This window comes from Caretta caretta, chromosome 1 (genome assembly GCF_965140235.1).
Source record: "Caretta caretta isolate rCarCar2 chromosome 1, rCarCar1.hap1, whole genome shotgun sequence".
Taxonomy (NCBI): domain Eukaryota; kingdom Metazoa; phylum Chordata; order Testudines; family Cheloniidae; genus Caretta; species Caretta caretta.
In genome coordinates this window covers 262286834-262302849 of record NC_134206.1, presented here as the reverse complement: position 1 = coordinate 262302849, position 16016 = coordinate 262286834, and the positions used below count along the sequence as shown (strand labels likewise).

Genomic DNA, 16016 nt, shown 5'->3' with positions numbered 1-16016 from the left:
AAGCCCCTCCTCCACAGTGACCCCTCAAATCAAGCCATTAAATGAAACTTACACTGCTCCAAGGTTCAGGACATGCTATACAGGAATACTACTACTTCATATTTCTAAAGTGCCTTGAGATCCACATCTGGAAAGTGCTGTAGAAATGTCAACAAATTAAGCCTCACAACTTCCCCTGTGAAGTAGGTAATCATTATTAGCCCCACATACTCAGTCTGGCAGAACTAGGGCCAAAATAGCACTGCAAGGCCAAGGCACCGGCAACAGTTTTGAAGTCCTATATGTCACAAATTGATCCATCAGAAGTACAAATACATATTATATACGATTGGAGAACTAGCCTTCTCAGCTTTCCATTACAAAACGGATCTTTAAAAAAAGAAAAAAACAGAACACCAACACAATTCTCATTACCACCTTGCTTCTCTCTCACACACACACTGGAATTTTGACCCGAGTTTTCAGCATTTGCTAAAGTAACTGTTGGAGAAAGAATACAAAGCTGTATTCCATGTAAAAGCAACTTAGGCTCCTAGCTTCCAAACACTGTATATAGTCACATAAGGATGGTCAGGACTGGCAGTTAAGGAATCAGGATTCTTCTTGGGACATATGGCACCTCTTGTGCCTTGGTTTCCTCGTATCTCAAATGGAGATACTACTCTTATCTACCTCACTGAGGCAGTGAAAGGCTTAAATTATCAGTGCTTGACCAATGCTTTGAAATCCTCAGATGGAAGGCTTTGAAGAAGTGCAGAGTGTTAATATTATTATTACTGCTGCTGCACTGGGTATTAAGATCACATTGGAACGGAAGTAGTTGGCAAAACCAAGACGGGAATTGGAATGACTTGATTTTAAATATGGACATCTTGCAGGACGAGCAACACTTGAAAGAATCAGGACAAATGCTCTCTGGACCTTTCCAAGCATCAGCCCTGGACCAGTGAACAGAATGAAAAGAAAATGTTATTTCTCCTTATACCATACGTTGCAAGGACTATGTCCAAAGACAAAAGAAAAGAGCAGTGAACCCGCTCACTTACTGAATGAATTGAAGTCCCTTCTCTATTTCCTCTTTCCTTTTCTGTCTCTCCATTATAGCGTCTGCAGAGAGAAAAAGACAAAGCCAGTTATTACAGATCTTACTGTCAAAGTAGCAGTGCACTATTTAAGTGAATATAGCACTAGCAAAATGTTCCAGACTGACTGCCTTAGACACCAAAATGTTTTATTTACCCACAGCATGGGAGGCAGCACCAATGCAAACTTGCTACCCATGCATCTCCCCCATGATTTGCAGGAGACCACCCAATGGTGTGAAAAGGAATTCATTCATACCGGCCCATTCAGTCCAAGCTCTCTGCTTAGACTGCCAACAACAGTAGCATATTGTCTGTGTATGCAATACATGCATGGCATTCCCCAGGACCAACCATGCCTGCAGGATGATTCCATCAGGCCCCCAAATGCACATGGAGGATGCCATTTTGAAGAACAAAATGGCATCTTCTGCACAGCATGACCTTGCATGCACTGTACATGCGAGGTCACGCCACATCAAGGATACAATTTCGCATGCAAGTGTAGAAGTGCATGCCTGACTAAAAATGTACCACTATGCCATTGGCCAGCAAGGAAGTCAATTAGTGAAAATTGTGATGGTGGTTGTTCACTAGAAAATTAACTGAGACCTTCCCCCCACTAACTAATTTAATACAGGCTACCAAGCAGCCATCAGATGATAAGCAACTTTGATCACTACTTACCTGGGTTAGATTTTAACCTGGTGTAAGATGGGGGAGGTTGGATACCATGGGGATATAGATAAACTGCCTACAGAATTTGACAGGTTTCAGAGTAACAGCCGTGTTAGTCTGTATTCGCAAAAAGAAAAGGAGTACTTGTGGCACCTTAGAGACTAACCAATTTATTTGAGCATGAGCTTTCGTGAGCTACAGCTCACTTCATCCGATGCATACCGTGGAAACTGCAGCAGACTTTATATATACACAGAGAATATGAAACAATACCTCCTCCCACCCCACTGTCCTGCTGGTAATAGCTTATCTAAAGTGATCATCAGGTTGGGCCATTTCCAGCACAAATCCAGGTTTTCTCACCCTCCACCCCCCCACACAAATTCACTCTCCTGCTGGTGATAGCCCATCCAAAGTGACAACTCTTTACACAATGTGCATGATAATCAAGTTGGGCTATTTCCTGCACAAATCCAGGTTTTCTCACATCCCCCCCACCCCCATACACACACAAACTCACTCTCCTGCTGGTAATAGCTCATCCAAACTGACCACTCTCCAAGTTTAAATCCAAGTTAAACCAGAACATCTGGGGGGGGGGGTAGGAAAAAACAAGAGGAAATAGGCTACCTTGCATAATGACTTAGCCACTCCCAGTCTCTATTTAAGCCTAAATTAATAGTATCCAATTTGCAAATGAATTCCAATTCAGCAGTTTCTCGCTGGAGTCTGGATTTGAAGTTTTGTTGTTTTAAGATAGCGACCTTCATGTCTGTGATTGCGTGACCAGAGAGATTGAAGTGTTCTCCGACTGGTTTATGAATGTTATAATTCTTGACATCTGATTTGTGTCCATTTATTCTTTTACGTAGAGACTGTCCAGTTTGACCAATGTACACGGCAGAGGGGCACTGCTGGCACATGATGGCATATATCACATTGGTGGATGTGCAGGTGAACGAGCCTCTGATAGTGTGGCTGATGTTATTAGGCCCTGTGATGGTGTCCCCTGAATAGATATGTGGGCACAATTGGCAACGGGCTTTGTTGCAAGGATAAGTTCCTGGGTTAGTGGTTCTGTTGTGTGGTATGTGGTTGTTGGTGAGTATTTGCTTCAGGTTGCGGGGCTGTCTGTAGGCAAGGACTGGCCTGTCTCCCAAGATTTGTGAGAGTGTTGGGTCATCCTTTAGGATAGGTTGTAGATCCTTAATAATGCGTTGGAGGGGTTTTAGTTGGGGGCTGAAGGTGACGGCTAGTGGCGTTCTGTTATTTTCTTTGTTAGGCCTGTCCTGTAGTAGGTAACTTCTGGGAACTCTTCTGGCTCTACCAATCTGTTTCTTTACTTCTGCAGGTGGGTATTGTAGTTGTAAGAAAGCTTGACAGAGATCTTGTAGGTGTTTGTCTCTGTCTGAGGGGTTGGAGCAAATGCGGTTGTATCGCAGAGCTTGGCTGTAGACGATGGATCGTGTGGTGTGGTCAGGGTGAAAGCTGGAGGCATGCAGGTAGGAATAGCGGTCAGTAGGTTTCCGGTATAGGGTGGTGTTTATGTGACCATTGTTTATTAGCACTGTAGTGTCCAGGAAGTGGATCTCTTGTGTGGACTGGACCAGGCTGAGGTTGGTGGTGGGGTGGAAATTGTTGAAATCATGGTGGAATTCCTCAAGGGCTTCTTTTCCATGGGTCCAGATGATGAAGATGTCATCAATATAGCGCAAGTAGAGTAGGGGCTTTAGGGGACGAGAGCTGAGGAAGCGTTGTTCTAAATCAGCCATAAAAATGTTGGCATACTGTGGGGCCATGCGGGTACCCATAGCAGTGCCGCTGATCTGAAGGTATACATTGTCCCCAAATGTGAAATAGTTATGGGTAAGGACAAAGTCACAAAGTTCAGCCACCAGGTTAGCCGTGACATTATCGGGGATAGTGTTCTTGACGGCTTGTAGTCCATCTTTGTGTGGAATGTTGGTGTAGAGGCCTTCTACATCCATAGTGGCCAGGATGGTGTTATCAGGAAGATCACCGATGGATTGAAGTTTCCTCAGGAAGTCAGTGGTGTCTCGAAGGTAGCTGGGAGTGCTGGTAGCGTAGGGCCTGAGGAGGGAGTCTACATAGCCAGACAATCCTGCTGTCAGGGTGCCAATGCCTGAGATGATGGGGCGCCCAGGATTTCCAGGTTTATGGATCTTGGGTAGTAGATAGAATATCCCAGGTCGGTGTTCCAGGGGTGTGTCTGTGCGGATTTGATCTTGTGCTTTTTCAGGAAGTTTCTTGAGCAAATGCTGTAGTTGCTTTTGGTAACTCTCAGTGGGATCATAGGGTAATGGCTTGTAGAAACTCGTGTTGGAGAGCTGCCGAGCAGCCTCTTGTTCATATTCCGACCTATTCATGATGACAACAGCACCTCCTTTGTCAGCCTTTTTGATTATGATGTCAGAGTTGTTTCTGAGGCTGTGGATGGCATTGCGTTCCGCATGGCTGAGGTTATGGGGCAAGTGATGCTGCTTTTCCATAATTTCAGCCCGTGCACGTCGGCGGAAGCACTCTATGTAGAAGTCCAGTCTGCTGTTTCGACCCTCAGGAGGAGTCCACCTAGAATCCCTCTTTCTGTAGTGTTGGTAGGGAGACCTCTGTGGATTAGTATGTTGTTCAGAGGTATTTTGGAAATATTCCTTGAGTCGGAGACGTCGAAAATAGGATTCTAGGTCACCACAGAACTGTATCATGTTCGTGGGGGTGGAGGGGCAGAAGGAGAGGCCCCGAGATAGAACAGCTGCTTCTGCTGGGCTGAGAGTATAGTTGGATAGGTTAACAATATTGCTAGGTGGGTTGAGGGAACCATTGCTGTGGCCCCTTGTAGCATGTAGTAGTTTAGAAAGTTTAGCGTCCTTTTTCTTTTGTAGAGAAGCAAAGTGTGCGTTGTAAATGGCTTGTCTAGTTTTAGTAAAATCCAGCCACGTGGAAGTTTGTGTGGAAGGTTGGTTTTTTATGAGAGTATCCATTTTTGAGAGCTCATTCTTAATCTTTCCGTTTGTTTGCTGTAGAGGATGTTGATCAGGTGATTCCGCAGTTTCTTTGAGAGCGTGTGGCACAAGCTGTCAGCATAGTCTGTGTGGTATGTAGATTGTAACGGATTTTTTACCTTCAGTCCTTTTGGTACGATGTCCATCTGTTTGCATTTGGAAAGGAAGATGATGTCTGTCTGTATCTGTACAAGTTTTTTCATGCAGTTGATAGATTTCCACTCCATACGGCTAAATGCAGTGCCTGGATTTGTGCTGGATTTGTGCTGGAAACGGCCCAACCTGATGATCACTTTAGATAAGCTATTACCAGCAGGACAGTGGGGTGGGAGGAGGTATTGTTTCATATTCTCTGTGTATATATAAAGTCTGCTGCAGTTTCCACGGTATGCATCCGATGAAGTGAGCTGTAGCTCACGAAAGCTCATGCTCAAATAAATTGGTTAGTCTCTAAGGTGCCACAAGTACTCCTTTTCTTTTTACAGAATTTGAGAGATGTAAGTACCATGGTAGCTGAGGAACCAATTCGTGTGATACAAATAAAAGTACAAGGATGAAACTGGGCAAAGAGAATGTCAGGCTGACTACTGGAAAATGTTTCCTAATGGTGACACCTGTTAGACTATGGAATATTCTCCTAAGGAAAGTGGTGAAAGCCCCATCATTTAACATGGAATGGACAGAGCCCAGGGGAAGCCACTGTAGAGAACAATCCTGCATTGGCCATGGATAGAAAGAGACCAGATCCATTCTCTTGCACCTCTATTTTCCATGACTCTATGAACGAAAACAAGTTAACCATACAACGGGGCCAATATCCCCCCTACCTTAGATTTGTGAGTAGTGAGACCTAGAAGGCCCTGTTCTCAACTGAAATGGGTTAGATTCAAACAGTTACGTTTGCATTGTTCATCTGCTGCAGCTTTGGTGCAAAACCAGGAATAGCCCACTCCCCACATCTGCACTGCTATCTTAACGAGAGCATAGGAGTAGCAGAGAGAGATAGAAGGCACCCTGGAATTCTGTGCCAGGAAAGATCTGTTGAAGCCCACAGATCCACACTGACACAGAGAAGCCATGTTCATGAAAGGTGTTCAACCCGGTGCGCGGGGGGAAGGGAGAGAGGCAGATAAACAGAGTAAGGGCAGAATCAGGGAAGTGAGGTGGAATTCAAGCTGCCACATTCTTCAAGGCATGATTTATGCTCCCATGCTAGAGTTGCCACCAAAAAGGCCTGGGGGTGGAGGAAAAATCAGCCACCCCTCTAAGTCCACACCAAAACATCAAAGAGATATGGCCTACTTCTTATTTACATTAAGGCCATTTCCACCCATTTTAAGTGTTTTTTACATTAAACCAGAACAGGTTGAAGGAGCCTTGTTGTAAATGAGAATTAAGCCCTTGATGTCTAAGCAAGAAATGGCAGCAGAATCCAACCATTATCATTTATTGAAGCCCCCTCACCATGCTCTGCATTATACAAAACGTAGAGAAAGTCATGGCCCCTACTTCAAGAAGTCTTTCCACGGAAGACTGGATAGACACTAGTGCTCAGATATGTAACACACCAGGGATCAGAGGGTAAAGTGGGGCAGACAGTTTAAGTCTCTCTGGGGATTCTCTTTACTAGGACCTGTGGAAGAAGGGCAGCTTTATAAAGGGGATCTGGATGAGGAAAGAGAATATGCCTGATGCAAATGAGGGGACTGTTCCAGGGGAAAGTGGAAGAAAGTATGAAAGCTAGAGTTGGAGATGGCTACAAAGGGAGCAGTGAAACAGGAGGATTGGGCAGAACAAAAGGAGCCAGAGGGAGAGTACGAAGAAATGCAAGCAAATGCTGAGCTGGGCAGAGCCTTGAAGGTGAGGCTGGGGCAGGTGATGGGAAGCCAGAGGTCATGTTCAAAGAGAAGAGTTGCATGGTCCAAGCAACAGGTGGAAGAGACTATTTTAGCATCAGCATTTTGGATGGACTGGAGGAAAGAACCAACGAGGTCAGAGAGGAGGACAGTGTAATAAATGAAGCAAGAGATTATCAATGTACAGACGAGGGTTTTTAGTAGAAGGTATGGAGAAGACTGGATAGATGTCAGAGAGGTTGTAATAGAAAAACCAGTAGGATTTATCAACAACCTGGGTGTAAAAAAGAGAGGAGATAAATGTAACAATGAAATTGTGAGGCTGGGATGATCAACTGTGATAAAGAAGGGAAGGCTTGGAGAGGGGAGGATATGGACTTGAGTTTGGGCCAAAGAGTTTGATTTGATGTCAGGAAGCGGTAGATTTAGGAAATATCCACATAGAGGTGCTAGTTGAAGTGATGAGGAAGAATAAGGTCACCCAAGGATGAAGTAAAGAAGGAGACAAAAAGCCCTAGTCAAAGAACCTTCGGGGACATGAGAAAGAGAGGAAGAGGAAGTGGAGAAGCCACCACCAGAGACACTGAAGCAGCAACGGGAAAGGCTGGAAAGGCAAGAGAACACAGAATCACAAAAATCCAGAGAGAGGAGAGAATGCAGAGGAAGAGGGAGTTACTGGCCATATCAGATAGAACAAAGGATATGAAAATAAAGCAGTTGCCTATAGACTTCGCCCACTGGGGACCACAGTGAGAACAATCAAACATTGGCAGGTCATTCCAAAGCTAGAGGCAACAAGCCAAAAAAATGCTATGGCAGCACTTTGAACTCCTGTTTATCCACACACCAAATACAGCATGAGCAGCAGCTATGAAAGTTTCCTGTACACATCACCTAACCTAACCTCTGCCATTTGCATCAACCTTATTCTCAAGGGACCAGTAGGAGGAGTTGGTGGGGGGAGAGGAGTTCAGCTTCCATTCTATTACTTCCTTAGCCTTCTTGCTCAGACACCCCACGAGATGGCCAAATGGGGTGTGGACATAAATTACAACAAGATCTGGACTAGGACTTCTGACTTAATTCACACATCACTGAAAAAGCTGTCAACGGATAATGACTTTCAGTCACTACTAGGACTATAGGATTGTTATGACGGTGACAATGTGATGGACACTGTGCCTTTTCAGCCTGGAGAGAGGGCGCATTGACAACACACAGCAGCATCCTCCGTCCCTGCACAGCAACCCTAATCCTGGCCAGGTCCCAGGCACAGAGGCTGCAAAGCCAGCTTGCCTCACACTCACTCTGCAGCAGCAGCTCCTGTCCCACAGGGCTGGGTCTGGTTCCCTGCTCCAGGGTGTTGCAACCTGGGAAACAGAGTCACAGTGCTGCTCAGGTTTGGCCTGGCCGTCGCTCTGTCATGACTCATACCTCATGACTCCTACCTGTGACTTTACATGCCATTTCCCCTTAAACCCGTGATTTTTATTAAATTTACCATGACTGCTCTGTGGTTTTTGATAAAAAAATGTCACGACAAATCTGTACCCCTAGTCATTACTGATCAGAGGCCTGGTTGGAGCCACAGACTTTGCAGGGAAAAGGCTCCATAACTCTTCTCTGATCCCCCAGACTCACCCAGCTCCCCTTGGAGCTCATTTCAGATTTCTCCCCTTTTTCACCACCCCTGCTTCCCCCACACCCGTCTAACCTGCCACACCCCACATGCCTTCCCTACAGAGCTCCCCACTTTGATGACTCACCAGCCTAATCTACCCCTGCTGTGACCCTCCTACCTGTCCACTGATCCCCACTGGATAACCCCACATAAAGGACCACTATCTCCTCTGCACCATCCTCTGTGCCTGAGAGGTGTTCTCACCTCCCTGCACTGCAGGCATAGCCAGCCCGTTCACTGGCCTTTCTACGCTCTGCATGCCTAATAGCGCCCCTCCTACCTCACATGGTTAACCAACCTCCTCTACTGCTGACCCTGACCACTTTCCTTTGCTGTTGAACCCACCCACACCTTTTCACGCGCCTCCACCCCTGCTTTATGTAACCCCACATACAAGAACTGTCCTCCTGCATCCTACCAGCCTGCAATACTACCCACTCCTTTATATATCTCAGACACAACATCTCCTTCCACTATCTTTCACTGAACAAGGATCACCACCACTTTCCACTGTGTTCCACCCCATGAGGCTGACGTCTCCCTCATTCTCCCTCCATAACTGCTGTGACCTGCCTGCCTGACCACTCCCCTATCCCACATATGACCACGCCCCCAACTCCTTCTGCCACCCCGACTCTGCAAATCTGACCACTTTCTCATCTCCCTCTGTCATTACTTACTTTGTGAGCCTGACTATTCCCCAGTCCCCCCTACCATGTCCCATCCTATGCCTCGCAAACTTCAAACCTGCAAATGTGGAACACCAGCAATCCAAATGCGTGAAAAACAAGCAATATGTGGAGCACTTGGATTTTGTGGCATGTCATAACATAACTGACAGATAATTGTTTTTAATTATAAAACCTGTTTTAAAGGATGTGTTCGCACCATCTTATTTTAAAATAAAAATGGAAAACCATGCTATACCACATGCAACAACACAATACTTCCTCTGACTCAATCGGCAGGAAGGTTTAAACCCTGGGCCTTCACATCCCCTGCACAGACCTCTCTACCACTTGAGTCACAGAGGTTAGCTGTTACCATCTGGGTGGATTAACCACTAGAGGGGACTTTACACACATTTTGCCAAGGAGTTACAAGCTATTTACTAGACAGCAGAAAAATATTGGCAACCACGTAACCTAAATTCTATCCCTGGCTCTGGGAGGGAAATGTGGTCTAGTAGTTAGACAGAATAACCGAAGCACACAGATTTGGCACATTCAGTCTGAAAGACAGTATAACTCGGTGGAAAAGACTTGAGTCTGCCATATTAGAGATCTGGTTTTTATTTCCAATTCTGTCTGTGCAAAGTTTCTGTGAATTTATTTGAAAAATGGGGATTGAGAAGGCTAATACTTGACTGCTTTCCAGGGTTTGCTTACAATGCTTTGGTCAGTAATATGGGCTATAAACACGTTGAAATATAAATGGCAATCAGTAGAGGTGAGATCAGAACTCAGGTCTTCTCACTCCCACCTTTATTTTTTTTTTTTTTTTTTTTGGCATCAGGTACTTTATGAAAAGATAAGAAATCAATCTACAAATTAAAATTAAACAAACATGAAATAGGATCTATTTAAATAGCTTCTGAAATACTTACTGTCCTTGTTGTAACACCTTTAAATATTGATTATTTAAAGATAAACAAGTCACTAATCCAAAAATACAAACTTCCCGATTTGTCTCATGCCCAGAGGTGTCCCATCTCCACACAGGTTTGTAACCATGCTGCCTGGTTAATCTTCAGTGCTTTGGAATAAGTGTGAATATCTGTAGTCCATGCATTGCTTTAATTTCTTCACTTAGTGCCTGATTAACCATCTGATGGTGCTGGACAGTTCTCTTTTCTTTAAATTCTTCAGATTCTATATGAATTTCATAAATCGCTCCACAGCCTCCCGATATATCCACTACTTTGATGGCCAAAGCCAAAGGGAATTTTTCTCGGAGGACCTGTATCACCCTGGCTTCCCCACCAGTCTGCGAAGCAAACGTTCTCCACATGTGGCACGGGAGAAGGATCCTGGGGCCGCGGCCCAGGATGCCGGCGGCCATGTCCCAGCGAGCGGGCCACAGGGTATTTAGATAAGGAGTTGCTAACCTGCAGAACTGTACCTGATTTGGTGCAGCAAAACAGACAACCTAATTCAACTCAAATGCAGAACATTCTGCATAAGCCAGTACATCAAAGATCTCTGCCCAATCCTGCACATTTGATTGTCCTCCGCTCCATGTGCTTGAACTCTTCCCCAGTCCTTCTGCACCATGGCCCTTGCCTGTCAACTCCCCATGTCCACCCTGTAAACCTGACCACCTCATCCCATACCCCACTCTCCATGTCTGACCAACCCCCATCCCTTCTAACATGCCCCATCCCATATACCTAGCCACCCTCTCTCACCCTACCACTCCTCTTCTCTCCCTTGCGCCGTGCCCATTAGAAATGCTGCAAGCCACCAAGGTCATTAGCGGTGTCTGGCAAGACAGCGTCATTGTTACAACCTCTCTGAAATAAATATGGGGCACTTCTATAGCCACCCCTGTGCCCAGAGTACCCGAGTGCCGCCCCTCCCCATTTAAAAGCACACACAATAATGCCATTTAGACACACCACCCAGTGCACCAAGCCTTGGGGATCCCCACCCCACGCTCAGGCCTTGCCCCACTTTATAGCAGGCTCCCACCTGCACTGAGCCATGTTTCCCCCAGTCGGTGGGTCCGTGCATCTCCTGAGGGGGTGGCATTTCAATGCAACAGGCACCCAAAGGGGCAGGGGGATTTTTTTCCCCAGCCACTTCTTTGTATTGCAGGCGCTGCAGCCCTTCTCCCCGCTCCTCGGGGCGGTGTCACTCCCCTGCCCCACTGAGGGCCCTAGCAGCAAAATAGCCTGGTTTGAGCTCCCAGGAAAAAAGTCATCTCCGCCCCTCCCCCACCAGCCATAGGCCGCCGATCCCCGGGCTCGCTTAGCAGAAGCAACGGGCGGCAGGAGCATCTCGGGCGGGGACATGCGCTAAGGCAGCACCGCCTTCCTTTGGCAACTACAAACGTCTCCCGTCTAGTCTTCCAGGCGTTCATCACCCCGAAGTCAGCTCTCCCTATTGCTGGGAGGTGTCTCCCATCACCAATATCGCCCAGCTCCCCCACCCACTTTAAAAACGACTCCCAAATCATTTCAACCAAAAAACGAAAACAAAACACCTATTTCCAAGTGTTTTGGGAGACGACTTAAAAAAGGGGGGTTGGGGGGGCTAACAGCACCCTCCACACAGAAGCCATAAAAAGGATCAAAGAATAAAAATAATCTCTCTTATTTGATGAACTTTCCAACCCCTGAGAAATGCACATCTGAAAAGCTATGTCACAAGCATTTATTTGCTGTTTCATGGGGCTTATACCCACAGAAGGGAAAACTGCAGGCGAAACACAGAGAAGGATAAAGCTCTGAAATCTGAAAACCACACAAACATAAAACCAGTTCATACCCAGTGTTCACATCAACCCTAGGGGCTTTTTTAGCTCGCTAGTAACTTTTAAACTCCAGTTGCAATTTTTTTTTAAAGGAGGGGATTAGGGTCTTTCACAATTATTTCCTGCAAGCCCCACATCTTTTTGGTGGGAGGTGGCCTCGAAAATAAATAATTTTCTCTACTTGTTTTTTGCTAGTGCAAAACATTTCCTCTATTTAATTACTATTAGGAGGGGGGGGATTTTGCTAGTGTACACAATATTTAGCTTTTCTTCCTATTTCTCAGACCTGTCCCCTTTTATGTCTGGAGTTAGGGAAAAAAAATCCAAAAACATAATAAAGGACTCACCTCCGCTTGGGTTTTCCCCCACTCACACTATGTATAACTTTCCTTGATAAATGGTATGATATTACTAGAGATATTATTAGAGTATTATTACTGTTAGTAATAATAATAGTAAATGCTATTTAATTACAGAAGGAAGCATTCTGCTTCCGGATCTGCTGCCCCTGCAGCTCCCTCCATGTGCCTCCTGGTCTCTTTACTTTCATTTCCAGGTCTCTCTCTCCCCCTCCCTCAGCAGTAACAGCAGCTTCCCTGAGCTTCTTCTAGGTCCTAGTGGTAACCGGTTTCGCCTAAATAGACCCTTCCCTCATGGCGTTTGAAATTGGTTATTTGATTTTTACCAAGATAACTGTCTTGCTACCAAATTGTCACAGTGTTTGTTATGGTTGATATTATTTTGATCACTGATTTCAATAACTTTTACTGCTCTTTTTAGTAAATACCTGTAAAATAACACAGGCCTGGAATCTTTGCATACACACTTGAGTAACTTTATGCAAATAAGGCATCACATTGAAGTCAGCAGTTAGAGTATGCCACCTAAAAAGACCATCACTATCTGTGTGCAATGCGACTATCACATGCATTAAGTTAAGCAACTGCAGGTGCCTAAATGGCTTGCAGGATGAGGGCCATGAAAATTAGAGATGGCAATTACCTAGTTCATCCCACACTGCTTTGGGATTGTTCTTTACACTAGTAGTTCTCAACCAGGGGTCTGGGGGCCTCGAGCTGGTTTCAAGGGAGCCTCCAAGCAGGGCCAGCATTAGACTCACTGGAGCCTAGGGTAGAAAACTGAAGCCCCCTCACCTGGGGCTGAAGCCCAGGTCCCTGAGCCCCACCACTTGGGGCTAAAGCTGAAGCCTGAGCAATGTAGCTTTGTGAGTGCCCCTGTGGCATTGGGCCCCAGGCAATTGCCCTGCTTGCTACCCCTTAATGTCAGCCCTGGCTTTTATATGCATAAAATCAGTTATTGTGGCACAGGTGGACCACAGAGTTTTTACAGCATGTTGGAGGGGGCCTCAGAAAGAAAAAGATTTAGAACCTCAGCTTTACACTACACTCTTAAACTCTTTATCTCAGTACAAAAGACACAAGCAACATATCCAATTTCAGTTACTTTCAAACTTCTAATTGGCTTCTGCTGGGGACTGATTGTCTGTTGCTAGAAATATCAGCTGTAAAATAATTTTTACTGCTTTTTCAAATCCATACATATTTCCAGTTTAGGCCCTGATCCCACATAAAGCTCCATGCAGGCAGAACCCTGCATCCATGTGGAGCACCTCTATCTTCAATTAACTCCATTTGGATCCAATTCCAGGATGGGGGCTTAATGTGCTGTCATTGTCTCCCCCCTCCCGCCAACAATATTGTTTAGTGGCAGATGTTTCTCTTCGGACCAATTCTGAAAAGACAAGACATAACAGGTGGGTAAGACAACAAGAGGGACAGGGTGGGGGTTAAGGAGGCAGGGTTAAGGGCCTAAACACTAAAAGATTGTGCACAGTTCTTAGCCAGTTGGGAGTAGTACTCCCAACTCACCGCCTGCCTCTTGGGAGACTGACATTGAGACTGAGACAGTGGCCACAACCTTCTAGCTGAACAATTACCTGGCTAATCAACCCCTTACAGTCTGTGTTGTGGATTGTCCACTCCCTTTCCAATCAGTTGTTACTTATTTAGGAGTCAAACTGGACCACACTGATACCTGTTCTATCTAGAACACTTAAAGATCTGCACTGTCTTGATCCAGAAGCTAGCAGGAACCTTCTGGGGAGCAAAAGCAAATGTTTTACGAACCTCAGCACCTCCTGGTGCTGGTATTTGCTCCAGCGGAATATTGTGCAGCAGTTTGGGGCAGAAGTTGGCTACACAGCTCATTGATTCAGAGATGAACACAGCCACCTATATCATTATTGGCTGTCTTAGCCACACATTAACATCTAATTTATAAGTTGGCTCACATAGCTCCCCCAAAACTTTGCCAAGATGCCATCACCCTTAAAACTGCGCAGAGGACTATGGTGGATGAAAACAACCTGCTGCACACAAGGCTGACAATGGTCCCAATAGGCACAAATAAACAACACAGAAGAAGATCTGCCCACTTCCAGAAGAAAACACCTACACCTGAAGTTCCTGCTGACTTGGCACAACTAACTTTGTAACATCCTTTTGCGGTGGCCATCCATGCATTATGGCCAGTGCCAATCTTGGATGAACAACAACATATCAAGGCCAACAGCTATGTCCTCACAGAGTGGCAGCAACTCTGGGATAGAGAGACAGGCATGCTGATGAATTTCAGAAGCCCCAACTTATAGCCACCTGTTTGCAACCTGTGGTGCAGATCTTGGACTAGGCTTCACAGACTGCTGACTGGAACAGCCAGAGCGGCTGCCACAATGCAGAAATTTGGCTTAGTCCAATCTTCACAGTGTGACCGTGGGGTAGCGATGCAAATGGCCACACATGTGGCGGAGGAGTGCACAATTAGAAGATTGGAGGGTGGACTGCAACACCTTGCTGCCCTTGATGTTGCAGCGGTAAGATGGTTGAACAATCTAGATATTGGCCTGCGACGCATACGAAAGAAAAGGACCTCCAGCCTAATAATTAATCTAGTTTAAACTCATCCTCCAGCTGCCCATGCACTAGGTTGTCAATAAGGACTAAATTTTTCATATAAGAATGTTCAGTTTCAAGATGGAAATATTCCAACTGCAATCTGTGGGTGTCCTAACTTGTTCCCCTAACAACCCTTGCCTGTAACAGCAAGGTGTATTCAACAGTGACATGCCCTAATGTGTACTGCTCCAACTTGGCCAAATCATCTTTCCCCATTGGTTAACCCCAAGATTCTACCACCAGCAGTCAGCAGGGAAGGCTATTCAGGCATTATCTATACACACAAAGGTTGTACTGCTCTATCTATAACAGTACAGTTCAAGTGGTACAGCTCCCTACCCCCATCCCTAATGTTGACACAGTTCTATAAGAATGTTCACAAAATCTTGTTTCCCTCAACACAGTAAGATCAAACAACAGTAGGCAGTTTCCTTGCTCACAATTTCCAAGCCTGCTTTTCCAGCCAGCATTCTGTCCAAAATAAGCCCTCTCTCTCCTGGCTTCCTCTTAGGACCACATTACCAATGCTTCTCTTGCTATATGATCCTGACTTTCTGGTTGTTTTATACTTCTCATTCATATGGCTAAAATTCAATCGATGACCCATTGTGACAATTTGCTGGGGTTCCCAGAACTGTGAGTTCTTCATCGAGTGATTGCACTTGTCCATTACACTGTAGGTATGTGCACACCTCATGCACAGTTCTTGCAGATTTTTTCCTGAGCGGTACCTGTTGGGGCAGCGTCAGTGTCCTCTGGTGCCTCATACAACTGCTAGAGGTATAAAGGGCTATGCTGCCCCAGATCCCCTCAATTCCTTGCTTTGTTGGAGCTCCAGTCTTTGTATCGGCAAGTCTTCCTTCTTTCAGTGTATCTAGTACCCGCAGAGTTACTTTTCAGTCTAGTGTAATGTGTTTGTACTATTTAAATATAAGAATAAGTTAAGGATAGTAATTTTCTAGAGCGGCACTATCAGTTAGCGGCTGGGTACCGGTCTTGGTACCAGACTAATGCATAGTTTTCCTGGCTTCAAGGCCTGTCGTTCATGTAACAAATCTATGCCAGTGAGCAATCAACACTCCAGCTGCCTTAACTGTTTGGGAGAGGCATATGTGAGTGACAAACGTGACATTTATAGGGGGTTCAAACCCTGATCGAAAAAGGACGGGGCTGGCAGACTCAAGTACCCACTTATGGTGTCTGTGCTTCACCTGCCATAGGAACCTGCTCGGAATGGGTACTGAGCAAGT

General features: G+C 45.6%; 1 protein-coding gene across 5 annotated transcripts in view; it reads right to left on the bottom strand.

Moving 5' to 3' along the window:
- The window catches only part of ZC3H7B (zinc finger CCCH-type containing 7B), a 69559-nt gene extending 57209 nt beyond the window's left edge, over positions 1-12350 (bottom strand). For all 5 annotated transcript variants that reach the window (XM_075124200.1, XM_075124201.1, XM_048835098.2 and 2 more), the window contains exons 1-2: positions 12139-12350; positions 1047-1107 (exon numbers count right to left, since the gene is read on the bottom strand). In XM_075124200.1, the coding sequence (XP_074980301.1) occupies positions 1047-1099 (53 nt within the window). In that variant the 5' untranslated portion in view covers positions 1100-1107; positions 12139-12350. The remainder of the gene's footprint in view (positions 1-1046; positions 1108-12138) is intronic.
- Positions 12351-16016: the final 3666 nt, after the last annotated feature.